This window comes from Asterias amurensis, chromosome 11 (assembly GCF_032118995.1).
Source record: "Asterias amurensis chromosome 11, ASM3211899v1".
Lineage (NCBI taxonomy): Eukaryota > Metazoa > Echinodermata > Asteroidea > Forcipulatida > Asteriidae > Asterias > Asterias amurensis.
Window position 1 is genome coordinate 8206940 of NC_092658.1, and position 17084 is coordinate 8224023.

At 38.8% G+C, this 17084-nt stretch overlaps 1 protein-coding gene across 2 annotated transcripts in view; it reads left to right on the forward strand.

Annotated features, from left to right (window-relative positions):
* LOC139943935 (uncharacterized) overlaps window positions 1-17084 on the forward strand; it is a 31578-nt gene that overhangs the window by 9864 nt on the left and 4630 nt on the right. The window contains exons 3-11 of one of the 2 annotated variants that reach the window (XM_071940835.1): window positions 502-550; window positions 8184-8325; window positions 8537-8610; window positions 9271-11475; window positions 11811-11915; window positions 12293-12420; window positions 13122-13217; window positions 13809-14044; window positions 16254-16296. In XM_071940835.1, coding sequence (XP_071796936.1) covers window positions 502-550; window positions 8184-8325; window positions 8537-8610; window positions 9271-11475; window positions 11811-11915; window positions 12293-12420; window positions 13122-13217; window positions 13809-14044; window positions 16254-16296 — 3078 coding nt within the window. The remainder of the gene's footprint in view (window positions 1-501; window positions 551-8183; window positions 8326-8536; window positions 8611-9270; window positions 11476-11810; window positions 11916-12292; window positions 12421-13121; window positions 13218-13808; window positions 14045-16253; window positions 16297-17084) is intronic. The other variant, XM_071940836.1, reaches the window with a different exon arrangement.

A 17084-nucleotide genomic window follows, 5' to 3' on the forward strand; every position in this document is an offset into this window, starting at 1 on the left:
TGACAGCTGTCACTGACCAATTGGTTTTTCTTCTGCCACATCTGGAGAAAAAAATCCACTGGCCCTGCTATTTCAGTTTATCCTATACTGGGGCATCTATACTGAAACTAAGCTAGTTAGTCCATAAGTGCGTGTCTTGGTGATTGCTGTCACTATACAGTTTTTGTATGGTACAAAAAAATAATAATAATAATATTCCAAAATTATATAAATACCATCCACATTCCCTTAGGATTCTTGTAGCATCCATAGGAAGTTAGAAAAGGAATAAAAAACGAATTTTTCATATTTCTGAACTCATATATTATATGCGCAAAACCCCATAGTGACTGCAATCACCCAGCCACAAGTCCACGTTCAAAAAAATATAGCGGGCGCTTTCCAGGGTTAACCTGTAGAAACAAAACAACAAATCCTGAAACTTGTAGTTGTAAATATTTTGTCTGTACATGTATTTTTCAACCTGTTTAACCTTCTCATACATTGTTTGTTCTCTTTCAGAGATTTCAATTCCTTGTCGAAGGAGAATGTGCGACAGAATAATGCATTGGTAAGTTCCATTCTGAATCTGTAGAAATAGCTGTTCAAAAAATAACGCAAGCAGAAAATATTGCTGTACTAATACTCCCTTCTTAGGGAAGATTGACTGGGAACCAGCTATAATCAGAACACAGGACAAGTGGCATTTAGGCCGGTAACCTTTTTCCTATGCTTGAGAAAGGTTGTTGTGCTTAAAGCAGAAGTTTTAAATTTTATTAATTTTGGTTTTTACCCATACACCGATGTGTGTTAGCACTGTATACTCGGTACTTTCCCAAGTCCTGTGAAAAAATATCACAGGCATGTTACTCGGGTGGGATTCGAACCCACGACCCTTGCAATTCTAGAGCAGTGTCTTACCAACTAGACTACCGAGGTTGCCCGGCAGCTAGAGGCAGTTCGAATCCTATTTCGAATCCCACCCGAGTAACATGCTTGTGATATTTTTTCACAGGACTCGGGGAAAGTTCTGAGTATACAGTGCTTACACACATCGGTGTATGGGTAAAAACCAAAATTAATATTCTTTATCCCCGATGCAAATTTAAGTTTTAAATTGGGCACAGGAAGCATGATGATCAGGCACGGCAAATTTATACATACATTGTAAACAGCTGGTGGTTGTGTTATATATGTTGATACGGAAGAGGTACACATGTACATTATATACCATGCATCCTGTTGTATTGTATGTCACTTAAAGGGAAGGTACATGTATACCATTGGTAATCACTCTTAAAATTAATAGCAATAAAAACTTGTGGTTTAAAGCTTACAGCAGCTTTCGATAGTTACGAGTTTAAAGCATTTTTGAGAGTTTCATTTTGAAGGAATGTGGTTGTTCAAAAAAGTTATCAGTTTTTATGCCCCAAAATTTGAATTTAATAAGCGTTACTGTCAGTAATGTTTCTCAGATTGTTTATTGCTATTAGGGATTGTTCTTCCTGCGAGGACATATTCACTCCAGACTTTAGATTAGCTTTATTGTTTGATCTACATTTTCTGAAGGAAAAACAATCAAATGGTTCAAAAAATCAAAGGTGTACTATGCCTTTAAAGCCATGGGACACTTTCGGTAAACAGTATTGTTCAAAGGCCCACACTTCGTGTATCACAACTTATATATGAAATAACAAACCTGTGAAAATTTAGGCTCAATTGGTCATCGAAGTCGGGAGAAAATAACGGGAAAACTCACTCTTGTTTTTGCACGTTTCGCCGTGTCATGACATGTGTTTACTATAAATCCGTAATTCTCGATGTTGAGTATTGATAATTGTTTCAATGTTTTCTCAAAAAGTAAAGCATTCCATGGAGTAATATTTCAAGAGAAGTCTTTTACCATTACCTACTGTAAACCCTGTTAGTTTTTTGTAAATCTGTGTATAATGGCTTTAAAGAGAAAATTTAATTCATGTCCATTGTCCAGAGATACAGTGAGTCAACTTTGACTTGCTTGCTGTTTTATTCCCTCGCTCTATTTGTATTTTTTTTCTTTCCATTCCATAAACTTCTATCATTTTTTTTTTTACATCATTTGGAAATCTATTACATTAGGTTTTTTTTTACTTCCTTAACTTCAATGATTAGTTAGTTTTACAATTTATTTATATTACAGTTGTTTATTCAAGAGAGTGTTGTGTTTTGAAGGACATTTAGGCCAGTCTCGTTTTCTCTTAAAATAGCAGTGACACTTTCCCTGTAAAAAATGATTGCATGAATGAGCAACAATTTAATTTCAACTTGCCTTTTTAAAAAAGAAGGATACTGGTACTTTAAATTTAGTTTCTATGTATATTTGTGTAGCCCATACCTGCATATTTACCTTACTGTGTAGATTTGTTCTTTCAAAACTTGTTTTGCTATTTTTTCTACTGCCTTGGGGTAGTATTCGGAATTCGGGAGACTATTTAGTTGTGAGAGAATATTTACAGTTTAAAAACAAACTTTCTTGATTATTAACTACTACTTAGCAGGACTGTAGTCAGAACTAAGTAGTCTACTGAATTCTGAGATCTATTCCGCAGCAATATAAATAGCAAGCAAGTTCTCTAAGAACAAATCTACACAGCCAGTTAATAGCTACGTGTTACCGCAATACATACATTTAGATACCTCACCATTCAATGCCTCGAATCTCATATAAATGGTCAAAGAATTTTATTTGAAATGTCAGGACCCTTCTAGGACAAAGACCATCCATTTTTTTAAAATTTTTATGTTCATATATTTTGCCGTTAAGCATCATTAAATATGATTTATTGAAATAACTTGTCATAAACATTGTTTACAGATCCTTTAGCCTTGCAGCCATTTTGTTTGACTTGCACTTAAAGTGAAAGTTTTTTTTAGTTGATACATTTGTCCCTGGGAAACATCTAAATAAATAGTTGCTTCTAATTTTTTAAAGGCTTAGAAGCTTCAACAGCCACTTTAATTTACACGCACAGGGTACTTTCCATGCACAAGCGAGAATATGAATTGCGGGTCGGTATTCAAAACAAAACAAATGTTTTGAGTATTACTCCAGATAAAATTAGTGCTCGTTCAAATACAAATAAAGAACAGTTCATACATTTACTTCTGATAACTTACAACAAATTCCGGAGGTATATTTAACATTCTGAGTTTTAATAAATAGGCCTAACTCTTTGTCTCTGAGAAGCCAAGTAGATAAAAAACTTTCAAAGGGGCAAAGATCAGGACATTGAGAGCAATGGCCACCACTGCCACCTAGCCCTGTGGTCTTGTGAATTTGCCTCCCCCTCCCCCCCCCCCCCCCCCAAAAAAAAGTATACAAATCAAGCTCTGAGTAGGCCTAATTGTTATTATTTTCTCACCAAAGTAGATGAGAATGTGACCAGACATTGTGCAGTTGGGGGAAAGGGGCAAAGGTTCTGAGCGGGATCTTGCCAATTTCCCCTCCCACTGACCCCTCTTCTGCCTTTATGGAACTCTGACATTTACCTTGACCACAGGATTTGAACAATTATTGTACTCTTTATGTAATTTAATAAGTTCAACAGGTACTACTTGCCTGACAAAGGTTGTCATGGTTGTGGGTTAAAATACCACCCGAGTGATATGCTTGTGGATTTTTTGTTCATAAATTTTGGGAAAGTGCTGTGTATACAGAACTTAATAAATGCACATCAGTGTCATAGCTAACCAAAGAAAAACCCACACAAATATAATGTTTGTACATATGTAAATATACCAGTTACATGTTGGTGGCATGTGTGGTTGTCCTTTTAACATGTTGTAAACAAGCTGTTGTGGGAAGTGGAAACCAAAACCCGAAAGGCAATACCGCAAATTTAAACTATATTTGACATAATGTCCATTGCAGCGTAACTTACAGTACTTGGTGAACTTTATAAGGAAGTGACTTTATTAGCATGATTAAACCAGTTGGACCATGTAGACATTGATAATTGCAGGAATTAGTCTTTTTTTTATCATCAGAGTGTCAATGGAGAGGTCTCAACTATATTATATGCAGCAGGCCTGGAATATCACCTTTGTGAGGGCAATGCCATTTTCATTTTGTAAAGGGCACTTCCATTGGGAAATCTTAAAGTCTGTGGGAAACTTTTGAAAGGGCATTGTAGGCCAAGACCAAGGTAATGGAGGCCATGGCCTTTATGGTTTATGTGAAATTCCAGGTCTGATGCAGTTCTTTGCTTGATCGCATCCAAAGGTCCTGCCTGAAAGGTAGGGTCGTAGTTTGGTAATTTGACTCACCCCCAAAAAATGTGTAGTTTTGATCTCAAAGCCTATAAAGATAAGCATCTTGCAAAACTTGCCATCTGAAGTGACCCGTTGATTAGAAATATTTTAAAGTGTTTCAAAATAGACACCAAAAGGTCGCCTTAAGGCCACATGGAATTTGAAGTTTCTGTGGTGTGTATCCTGAATGCTGCAGCCAGAGATGCTGTGGTACTCGCTGTTACATGTACCTCTCTAAACGTGGATATATTTTTCATTCTTGACAAAAATAATGTGACAGTTTTTTCCTGTTTTCTCACAAGTGATTTTTTATCGATATTCAAGTTTTGACCTATAATTCGGAATTATGGGGTTTTTTAAAACAGTTTATGACCCTATACCTTTAAAGTGCTCATTTTGGGTTGGTTTTTGTTTTACTGTTACATGTATTTTTATCAATGGTTAACTAAAAATACTGCAACACAGCGACTAAAAACTGAAATGTACAGTTTACAAAATGGTCATCAAAATAGTCATCATACTCACGAAAATGGAAAAAGTAGTTATTTAGAAATATATATAAAAACAATATTTTGTGGCAGCATATTACTGAACAGGAGCTTAGGCTTGAAAATATATTATCAATTTCTATATAGGTACATGAAGTAGCACTTGGGAAATAATATAACAAGGTCCTGCTGATTTATGAAAAAATAACTGTCTGTCCTGGCCTCCCTCTGATAAGCCATGTGATCCCCATATGATCCCATTTCCACACTCAAACAAACAGATATTAAATGCGATGCTGTGTGTATGGGAAGCCCTCAGCATGATGTGACTGGAGACTGATCAAAATCTTTTGGTTGCATGCTGGAAAATAGAGGTTCTGAAGAATTTGACCCAATTTCCCTGAAGTCATCACAATTCACAACATTAAATACTTTGGTTTCGCCATTTTGTGGTCAGTTTCCCTGTGCAGTGTTGTACGTGTAACGCGCACTTTAGGTGTCTTACGCACGTTTACAAGCTCTTAACATGCACTCTGACTCATAAAATGGTAGACCATGGGCAGACATAACTGCATGTGACCTCAGTGCAAGGGGTCAATACACTTTTTTAGAATCTCTAAGATTTAGATTGAACCTTTCCATGTACAATATTTTGTTTCTGCCATGTGCCCTATTACAGAACTGGGCTGGATATTTGCACAGACGACGGCACTGTGCGTAGGATAGGATGACTACAGAAATTGGGGATTGTGAAGAGAAAATACTTACTCCAGTCTGGGCATACATGTAGGCCTAATATTTGTCTCACTTTAGTCTGATTTCCAATTTGTTTGCCCACAGAAGTTCAACAAAATGGTTATTAAATATCATGAAAAGTATACAAGCCTTTACCATTTGTACATATGTAGACTAGCCCTTGTACTACTTTGTCCTTTTTTCAATGGGCAAATGTCATGCCTGTCACTTGCGTTTAATGCCTGTTTTAATTTAACAGCGTCTTTCTTGATTTTTCTAATGCTTCTCAAATGTCAATGTACATTTAAACACCAAATTTATGTTTGTACTTGATAAGCATAAACTCTAGTGCTTAATGTGGATGCCACATTGTCCTTTTTGGACATGTTGGATATTATTTTATTTAAGTAATTTTTCATACATTGCTTAGTTTTTTACGTTTCCTCATTCAGTTGCAATAATATGGCTGCATTTCATGTGTGAAGAAGAACAAACAGTCAACAATTTATACTTGATTGAATGTTTGCTGTGTGTGTTGCAATGTAAACATTCCACAATGTCATGGTAATGGTTTAATAGTGACATGCCATAGTGCTACCACACACACACACGGCTGCGCAAAGTGCAAAATTACTTTGAACATTCATAATTTAATAAGTGTACTTAAAGTGTACATGGAGTGACATTTGTGAGACCTTAAAGCCATTATACACTTTTGGTAAACAGTATTGTCCAAGTCCCACACTTCGTGTATCACAACTTATATATATAATAACAAACCTGTAAAAATTTAGGCTCAATCGGTCATTGGAGTCGGGAGAAAATAACAGAAAAACCCACTCTTGTTTTCCGTGCGTTTCGCCATGTCATGACATGTGTTTAAAATAAATCGGTAATTCTCGCTATCGAGAATTGATATTGTTTTAATGTTTTCTCAAAAAGTAAAGCATTTCATGGAACAATATTTCAAGAGAAGTCTTTCACCATTACCTTCTGTAAACCCTGTAAATTGTTTGTAAATCTGTGAACTTTTTTTTGTTTCTGTACCGAAAGTGTATAATGGCTTTAATGCGATAAAGTAATACGATTTACATCAACAAGACTGTTCAAGTCTTGCACATACAGTGTATTGACAATGAGAAAACAACTATTTGTTTTTATGAAATCAAATATTCTTTAAAAATTCTATTTGTGAAAAAAATTTGACATGAAAATACCCATTGGAGGTTGGAAACGCCATTTACAAATTTATATGAAACACAAATAATTTTTAGACATTTAATATTTCAATTTTGTATCCAGGAATACCCTGGCGTATACATTTCTGTACACACAAGTGTGTAAAATCCTTTAAAAACCTGAAATCAGGGACACCCTATTGTCACACTTTTGTTAGTGCTTTTAAAACTTTTTGACAACAGCTCCCATTGGTTTTGTACACACGCTCCAACTAGTGATTTTCACCCAACATGGACCCTAATGTCCTCTTGTTATAGGTCCCTTGTTTGAATGTGGGAACTCTTTTTCTTTATATTTACATGTGTGTTCAAGGTCACCCTTTTTGTAAACAATGTGTCGTGGCCGAGTGGATAAGAGCACCAAACTCAAGCTCTGATGCTTCTGTTCAGCAGAGTGTGGGTTTGAATCCCGGTCGTGACACTTGTGTCCCTGAGCAAGACACTTAACTATAACTGCTTCTCTCCACCTAGGGGTAAATGGGTACCTGTGATGGCAGAGATGGTTCTTGTGATTGATTTAGCCGAGTAGCGCATATATTGCGCACAGGCTGTATACTCCCCAGGGAGCTGAGATGGTTTAAGGAATGATTTAAGGCCCAGTGACCCGGGGTAATATTGTCGGAAGCGCTTTGAGACACCCCCTCGGGCGTGAAAAGCGCTATATAAAAACGGTCTATTATTATTATTAATGTGACAGGTTTGTCTACAAGAATTACAAAACATATTCTTTTAGCTCTCCACCATTATCATAACTGTACAGTCCATGGATGTGTGCAGATGTGATATGTGCGGTTCAGTGCACACGCCCACGCACCTTATACGCTAAGCGCATATTGTTGTCAGTGTATTAAAAGCTCTCAATGATGAAATATGATCGCATGTGTAATAAAAACTGTTTACTTATATTATGCCACACTGTCATGACTGTAGGCCTACATGTATTACTTGATAATAGGCTAGGAGATTATTTAATTTATTTTTCAATTTATTTTGTATGTGATGAATGCCCTCAACTGTCCTTTTGAATCCCTTCAGAAAAGAAGTTGTAAATCGAAAAGGAAATGAATTGCACGGCCACACAGTTTTCAGAATGGGGAAGAGGACTCTTGAGGGTGCTATTGTGACTTGTTATTTGGGGGGTCACCATTTGCCAAAAAAAATTAAGTAAACAATTCAAAATAAACACACTGTCCATATGGGGAAATTCACCAAAATAACGAAAGGGTTAAATATTGAATATTGGACATTAACACTGTCTGTGACTACTTAGTCAGCTCAACCAATCCTTCAACTAACAACATTTATTTTTTTCTGTTGACTGATTGTATGTATTTGATGTTGCCGAACAGGAGCTGTAGTCTGTGACTATTTTGTCAGCTTAACCAATCCTGTATGATACCTTTAACAACCAGTTTCAATATTACTTTTTTTTCCCTCTCTGAATTGTTTGTAGGCATTTGATGTTGCCGAACAGGAGCTTGGAATTCCTGCTTTACTGGACCCTGATGATATGGCAGTCATGACTGTTCCAGATAAACTCAGTGTCATGACCTACGTCTCACAGTACTACAACTACTTCAAAGATAAGAAACCAGGTTAGTCAAGCTTGCAAGAAATTCTACATTGATAAAGTCAAAAATATCAGGGGACAATTTCATGTGCCTGTACGCACAAAAACTTGCTACGCCCAGAAAAGTATTGCTTGCAGAAATAGTTAACCAGCCAAAATTACATTAAGTTTACACTGTTGTGACAGGGCCCCACTTTTATGATTAATAATTGGAATTTTTGAATATTTTGTTTTAGTGAAGGACGCTGGCGGTCCCAAGACAAGAACGCCTTCTAAGAGAGCAGCAGAGGACTCCTCCATACACCATGTAGTAAGTACTCAAATCAAAGATGTTCATAAATCGTTGGAGGAATAGGGGTAAATTCTTCTTGGGGGTTGTTGCCGTCATCAGATCCCAATTTCATAGAGATGCTTAAGCACAACAAGCAGCTAAGCACAAACAAATAATGCTTACCAGAATGAGGTTACCAGCCACAAAACAGATTCCACATGATGATTTGTGACAAGAGAAAATTATCTATGAAATGTGCATCGATGCATTTTTGTCCAAAACTGTACCAGTGGCCAATTTCACTAAGAGTTGACATTGATCTTAACTGAGAATCATGTTTAATTGCCGAGTAATAAAAAAAAGTGTGTTGTCACAATACAAATCACTATGGCAACAGTGGCAACTCAACTAAGTGTTTAGTGAATGTGAGCCCCAGTCCTTGCAGGAACAAAATGAAAGAAAACACTCTTGTTGCATAGAATTGCGTGTTTCAGATGACTTTCTCTGATTCAAATTTTTGGGTAAAGTTACACAACTTCAAAGACTGCCGTTCTAACAATGATTTATAATATCAACAGTTCTCCAGTGCTCTGCCAAGTTTTTATCTTGTAGAGTAATTACCGAAAGTACACCCTTCCTTTAAGGTACGCCTTTAAATTGATGGATCAATTGTTACCATTTGATTTATTTGTTTTACAGGCAAGTAAGCAGCCATCACGTGGAGATAATTGTGGCATCTGTGACAAGAAGGTCTACCTCATGGAGAGGCAGGTAGCAGATGGGAAGATCTACCACCGTAACTGCTTCCGTTGCAACAAATGCAGAACAACACTGAGGCCTGGTTCGTACAAGAGCACCAGCGACCCCAAGCAGTTTGAGTGCCTGCAGCATGGAGACAACATATGGAAACTGAGATCGAACATCTCCAGCCGTGCTGCCAAGGAGAACAAACAGCCGAGTGACAGTGGCAGCGGTGGGATATGGGAGACAAGATCGGGGGTAAAACCAGCTGTGGTAAAGGAAAACCAAGGAGGTAGCATTTGGGAGACGAGGCAAGGGGCAACACCAGCAGCAACAAAGGAGGTTTCTAAACCAAGCCAAGGAAATGGTATATCGGACACTCAACAAGGAACAAAACCATTTCCTGTCAAGAAAGACAAAGATGAAAGAAATGCAGCTTCACTGTCTGAAAAGTCTACAACTCAAGGTGTACAGCCTCAAAATCGGGTATCTCCACCTAGTTCAGCTATACCTATGCATCCACACTTGCTGGCAAGTAAAGCATCAAGAGAGAGATTTAACAGTCCAATGCCTGCATCCCAAATGACAAAGCAGCAGCCACAAAAAGAAGATAGTAACCCTTTTGGGTCGTCATCAGAGACACCAAAGAAAATAAGCCCCAATGGTGTAAAGGATGAGGAGACAAGGCTTGGCCTGTTGGCCTCCCTTGCTGCTGTTAGAGGTAACTCGAAGCCAGGCACAGCTTCAATAGAGAACTTGAGTGATGCTTTGGAAGGGAACACAGGTCAGAAACTGGCCGATGAGGGAGATTCTCGGGAAGACAGCCCATCTGGATCACGTAAGGACTTGACCACACAGGATCAAGCTAAGAGCCAAGATATCAACTTTGAACCAAATGGGCATGACGAAGTCTTGTCTGTGACCACCAAAACAAGTGAACCAGAATCGCCCTTTATGGATTCGGCTAACAGAGATAGCATACTGACTTCTTCTGACGTCCTAAGCCTAACAAGCTTGAGTTCCATTAGTCAAATGGGTACTTCAGAAACAAGTAGTTTGGACACTGAACAATTTGCCAATGAAATCGAAGCAGATAATCGATCGTCGATGGTGAAAAGCTCCCGATACAGCAGTGGGGCTGATGAAGAGGCAGTAATAAACCTCTCTGATTCCTTCTGTCAGGGATTCAACAAGGACAGGGTAGAAGGCGACACTGCAAGCACCGCGTCTGCCACAGAATCTGATATTGCCCCAATACAAATTACCGTAGAAGTGGACAATTCCAAAGAGCCTGTGAATGATAGCCCAGAAATCAGAAAGGATTCTCCAGTACCCACAAAAGGTACTCCAGAGGCAGAGACCGGGAGCAAGAAAAAGTCAAAGTCTGGGGACTATGATGAGAGTCTTAATCCATTTGGTGATGATGATGAAGGTGAAGATGAAGAGCAACCTGAGAAGGAAGACACAGGGTACAAGAATCCATTCGATGACTCTGATTCTGAAGAAAAAGAGAAGGGGGATTACGACAATGATCTGAATCCATTCGGGGATGCTGATGACGATGAACCCACTGAAGGGGGGCCTGTCACTCAGTGGCCACCGCTCCCTGCCGGTACCAAACTCCAATCCGAGATTCCCAGTCAACAGGGGTCATACAAGGTCAAAACCAGACAGGACATACTACGAGAGATGCAGCGTGATCGAAACACACTGAAGAAAAGCCAGAAACGTCGCGCCCCACCCAGGCCCCAGGAAATACCGGGTAGGCCCATGGAAAGTCCAGGGAAGACTCCACCCTCCGAAACCGCAGGAGCTGCAGGGCTAGCCAGAGCCCCGCCTAGATCAACGAAGAGCAGACCTGCCCCTACACCACCCAAGGAGAACGGGCAACCCTCAGAGAGTAAAGTGCACCCAGACAGGCCTCCACCGTTCCAGCCCAGAATTGATGAGCCCAGAGCATATTCTGTGGGTAGCAAACCGGTGCCCTCTCCCAGAACCAAGAAACACATCATTCCAGACAAAGAGGACAATGGCAGGATTTCACCGATCCCTGCACCAAGGAGAAAACTCTCTGAAGGTGCACAGAAGGTGGAAGACAGGGAAGGACCAGTTCCATCTCCGAGACAACGTAGAGCTACTGACGCTACTAACGACAAAACAAAAGTATGTATTTCTGTTGCATTATTTAAACATGTTTAAAGGTACACAATTAGCATTGTAAAACACCCACTGGGAAAAAACATCCACTTTATCGAAAACATGGGTGTATTGTTATTAAATAGATAAACCAAGTTAAAACTAAAATGGTATAAGGATTGACAGTGTGACAAAGTTGTACTTACTTCTTCAGACTCTCTAAACTATAATGGGTTAAGTTTTGTATGTTTGGTTAAGCATTACATACCAAGTGTGGACCTGAGAACAAAAGACAGTCTTGACTGAATTATTCTGCAAAAGCTCTTCCAGAAGTAACAAATGAATTGTATTTTGGGTTTTAGTTCAAGCCATCACGGCCTTTGACAGCGCCTCCCAGACCCCCTGGCCGATCGCCCACGCAGGCATCCAGGAAGCGAGCTCCTGCACCCCCACCCATAAAGAGAGAGGTAAGGAATCCACAGAGATGCAGAGCATGATCGGCTGCATCTTGTCTTGATTTGGTTATGACTCTGGCTGAAGTCAGATACTTTGTTGCATAAACACCCAATCAATATTTAAAGGATCTGTCTGTATGCGTTTGGTAATGACTCTGAAAATTAATGGCAACGATAACTTGCTTTACGATACAAGTGTCAAGACTGGGACTCCTGCACTCTGCTGATCACTAACAGAGCCATGACAGAATATTTAAACTTGTTTTGTTAAGTTTTGTCTTTTGGATTGGCTAAGAGGAAATAATGGGAAGGTAGATGTAGTGTAGCCTCAGCTAAAGTTGTCTGTTTAAAACACAGCCTGTTTAATTGTTTCCCTGGTTCCCTGCTAGGTTGGTAAAGACCACATGGAGCCGACAGTCATTATGAAGGAGTTGAAGGATATCGAGATCAGACAACGTGAGAAAGAAGCCAAGGGTGTTTCCCTTGAGAAGAAGCTACGGGAGGATATGAAAGGCAAGTCTCCAACTACCCAGGTCATTTCGACAGGCAGGCCTCGTATTTTCTAAGTCGCCCACACGGCTAGTAAAACGTGCCTTTTCCTTATCTATACGCCTCTCTTAATTTTCATGCATGGCGTCATAGTTCTTATCCAAAAGCAGGCTATAGGCGCACGTACCGTACCACTTGCACTGGCTGCACCTATGGCTTGACTTGTTTTGGGTTAGAATTGTGACGCAACTCATGCATAAATATTAAGAGCGGCGTATGGACATGCTTAGTTGCCCAGTTTCTGAAATGAATTTGTCATACATTTCTCCCATTCTAAATTTGAAATTCCCTTTATTGGAGCCCTGTTCGCTGGTGCTAGCAAGTACTAACCACATTCACAATCAGACACCTGCCCTCAGAAATCTTGGACACGATTCATGTATTAACTGTTTGCCAGTTTCAGTATAATATAAACAACAGTGCAAATGGGGGCCTTTTGTATTGGTATATGTACTAACTAAATGCCATGCACTTCATAAAATTTCCTGTTTTTGCCATTTGCCATTTCTCTTTACGTATTGTTCTAAAAGTAGTTGGTTTTACCAGTAGGTTGTGTAGTCTTGTATATTAAAGTTGCTTGAATAAAATTCCAGGGGAAAACAAAACCCCCAAAACAACAGCAACAACACACTTCTTCACTTGTTTTCATTTGTTCTCGTCAACAGGAAGTGAGGGACAAGACAATGAAGATCTACTCATCGAGTGGTTTGCACTCGTCAATGAGAAGAACCAACTGGTTCGACGAGAAGGAGAACTAGTTGCTCAGTGAGTTTCTAACATTTGTAAAATTGTGTCCATTCAGAGCTTAAACAACTGAGAGAGCCACATTGCAAGGCATACCAAAATGTGTTTAGATTTCCATTGTTAAGAGTTGTTCAGATTTAACAACTTCTTTGTTGTTATTTCATCAAAAGGGGTGGAATATAAAAAACAAAAAGGAAGCTGACTTTTCATGCAAAATTTTGCTGAACGTTATTCTTTTCTAAGCTCAAATTTACTCCACTTTTGTAAATTTTGTGTATATGACAAGGACCCAACTTCATGGCTTAGGTCCATGCAAAACCAATCTTAACTGATAATCACAGTGTGGTGTCACAATAGAAGCCATTATGGTGATATTGAAAACACATCTCAAGATAATCTTAGTACTTTGTGAAATCGAGCCAGGGGTTGACATAGAAACTAAACATAAATACTCAGTTAGATGTATATTGTAGGTAGAGGGTACTTTTTGTTTTTTTCATATTCAGCATAGAGTTGCGTCCAGGGCCGCCTCAAATTGCTTTTCTCAGCTCTAGCTTACTTCTATCACTCAACTTTGTCTTATCGTCTCTTCATTGTTTTCCCCTTATCTAGAGCTCAAATGCAGGACTTGGAGCTCCAGCAGGCAGAGATTGAGTATGAGCTTCGTTGCCTCATGCACAAGCACGAACACCAGAAGACGGACGCGGACGTGGTGCGAGAGGAGAAACTCTTAGAGATGCTGGTGGAGGTTGTGACCAAGAGGAGCCAGATCGTGGAGAGGCTCGAGGATGACAGGAAGAGGGAAGAGGCGGAGGACCAAGACATTCAGATCATGATGGAGCAGAGCGGTAGGTATAGCGGAGATTGTGTCTAGGTTTGTGAGGCAAACGGACAAAAACAAGGGGCTACTTTGTAGACCCCCTTGCACAATGTGCAGCACACTCACACGCGCCTTTCCTGTTCGTCATTTTGGGAGTCAAAATCGTTTTGGGACTCCCAAAATGATGCGCATTAGAGCTGCGTTCAAAGTTGTGCAACTGGTCTGTAGAAAGGAAAAGACTCCCACAGTGAATAACGCGAAATGCATTGAGGTCATGCTGAGGTCATGTGCATGTTTTTTACGCACTAAGAACAGCTATCGTCCTAGGGTCTGGGAAATACATTTGATGGAGGATAGTTAAAGAGTTGAATGAGACATGCCTTGGGAAGTTTGTGTTTAACATTGGTTCTATACTAAATTGGCCCAATTTCAATAAGTAGCTATTAAGCACAACAAACTTACTCTTACCACAATATGGTAGCAGCCATTTTACATACACTGTCCTTTGCAGGAAATTATTAAGCAATGTTTTCTGCTTAAGCAGCTCGGTAACTGGGCCATTGGCATCACTCACCCATACCCATTGGGGATTAAGTAAAGTTCATTTAACAACAACAACTAACAAAAGTTTCTGGCACTTTTTTGTATTTGCAACCATCTGGTTGGCATAGGCGTTCATTACTGGCTTTGCTGATCATATCCCATAGAATTCCATATCCCAAAACAATGCGTTTATTGGTTATTGTTGAACGAGTTGAAGGTGTCCTTTGTATGATTGTAAAGTGGTTGCGCAATGTTGGTGTGCACTATACATTATAGAAATATTTCTGTGGGTTTGAGTTAAGCCCGGTTCATACTTCCTGCGAATGTGATACAGATTTTGACGTCACAAATTCGCAACGAATAATTCGCAAGAGTTGACTTGTGCTCAACTTCTTCAAAACATTTCCTGCGAAAAACATCCATATGTGATGTCAAAATTCGCCTCGCATTCGCATTCGCAGGGAGAATTAATCGGGCTAACGTGTAAGTGCAGTCTTGATTGGCGATGCTAGTTTGTGTATTAATCACCAGTAGATGGCGCAACATCGACAGGCTCGGAGGGACTGGGCAAGTCTATGAATCTGGATGTTATTTCTTCTCCAGTAATTTATGCTGGGATAGGCCTATCAGTTGCTGCATTTAAAACAAAATGAGCATTGCCAATCAAAACTAGTGTATGTGTTACTCGCATTCCTTGCATGTCTTTTGAAATTGTGGTCTACAGTTGTCTCCTCCAATCTGTAGATTTTTAAATAATAATGTATCACACCTCGTTTGCATGCTTTTTATAATAAAGGTGTGCATGTCTTATTTTCATGGCTGTGATTACAGCGGAATTCTGCACTTACGGCCCCCTAGAATTATGTGCTTTCACAGGGCCCTGTAGTAAGCACAGAGTTTTACGGTAAACAGATCCATGGAATTGGACTCGGGTGATGAATTGTTATTTAGGTTTTAAATGTTTTTAGTTTTGTAATGTATTTGCATGTTCTTTTAAATTTGTGGTCTACAGTTAACTTCCCACGTATGCTGTTAAACTGAGAGGTACAACATTGTCTCTAAGAAGCATGCAGTCGTTTTATATTCTGCTTTTTTGACAAATTTAACCACAAAATAAAAAAGGAAGAAGCATGCATTGTCGCAACCCTTTAAGATGCTGCAGCACATGAACATGTCAAATGCTCTTGCTGCTGCTACAACAACTTAATTTGATGCACGTTCTACTTGGTTCAGACAACTTTTGCCCAACCAATCAGGTTGTGCTTTCTGAGTTGAGCCTCTTTGATTGGCTGTGGCTGATGCTCTTTGGTTGGCCCTGGCAATGTTCTCCAAGCATTAGGCATTTACAGAGGATTTAACCATAGCCAAAGGTAGACAAAGCCATTGTTTCAAACACTACCTTGGTATCTGGAGGGAATAAAAACAAAATGGCTGAGAAGGTGCCTCAGGTTCAGAGCAACATATACAAATTTATACAAGTTTGAAACTGATAGTGATTTTTGTACCAGAATAGTTCCTTAGTTTCTTAAAACTCAAACTGAGATTTTTTCTGGCTTTTATATTGCATACTTTGCAAGAAAAGTTTTGAAAAACTAAATCCTAACTTTCTGAATTGATGCTATTGCCCAGTGTTGTACCGGTTCTATAATGAGTATCCGTTGTAATTTGTTCTATGTGTGTTTTCTGAATTCTAGTGTTTGACAGGTATTTCATGTTTCGAAACAATAGATTAAGCAGGTAAACTTTCCCCTCTTTAAAAAGGTTTTTTACGCTAAGAATCTGTAGTTTCAGAGGAAAAATTACAGCCAATTGATACAATCATTTGTCCGAATTGTTCTGGAGCAAAAAAAAAAACAAATGCAGAATTTCTTTGTGACTGTTCATATAGCAACCACCAAATGCAGAAAACATGCTCAGAAAACAAAATAATGCTGGCGTCAAATGGTGCCGTTTTGCTGTTAATCACAAGTTTTTAAATATTTTATTGCAGATTTGTTTTCTTGAGTAGTAAGGCATGCTGTGTGTTCACTCATTTAAAGATGGGCTTTAAGGTCAAATTGTGTTTTTGATGCACTAATTTAAGAAACTAGTATGCCCTAGTGTGATGCATTCAAAACAAACTTACTTTGGCAAGTTTTTTGCTTTTATTTTGAATTTATGATCATATTTTATACAGCATGAAAGTAAAAGTTACTTTTAAATTAATTATTTTGTATACATTGTTTTAAATACAGAAAGGACTCAAACCTTATTATGGGTTAGTTGACATGAATCTTTTCGTTGGTTGCATAAGCTTGTAAATGCAGTGCAAATTTTACAAGCTCAAATATGATCTCTATGAAAGTCAAAATATTTAACAGTCGTGCATAAATCATGTTAAATAATCTAAGTGACTCGTTTAGTTTACTAATGTATTTTTTTAATTAATTGTTGCTACAGCGTTATTTACTGATACTTCTGATGAACTCTCCACTCCAGATTTCACTCAAAAACTTGTTCCATTTTCAGTTTTGAACAGTGTAACA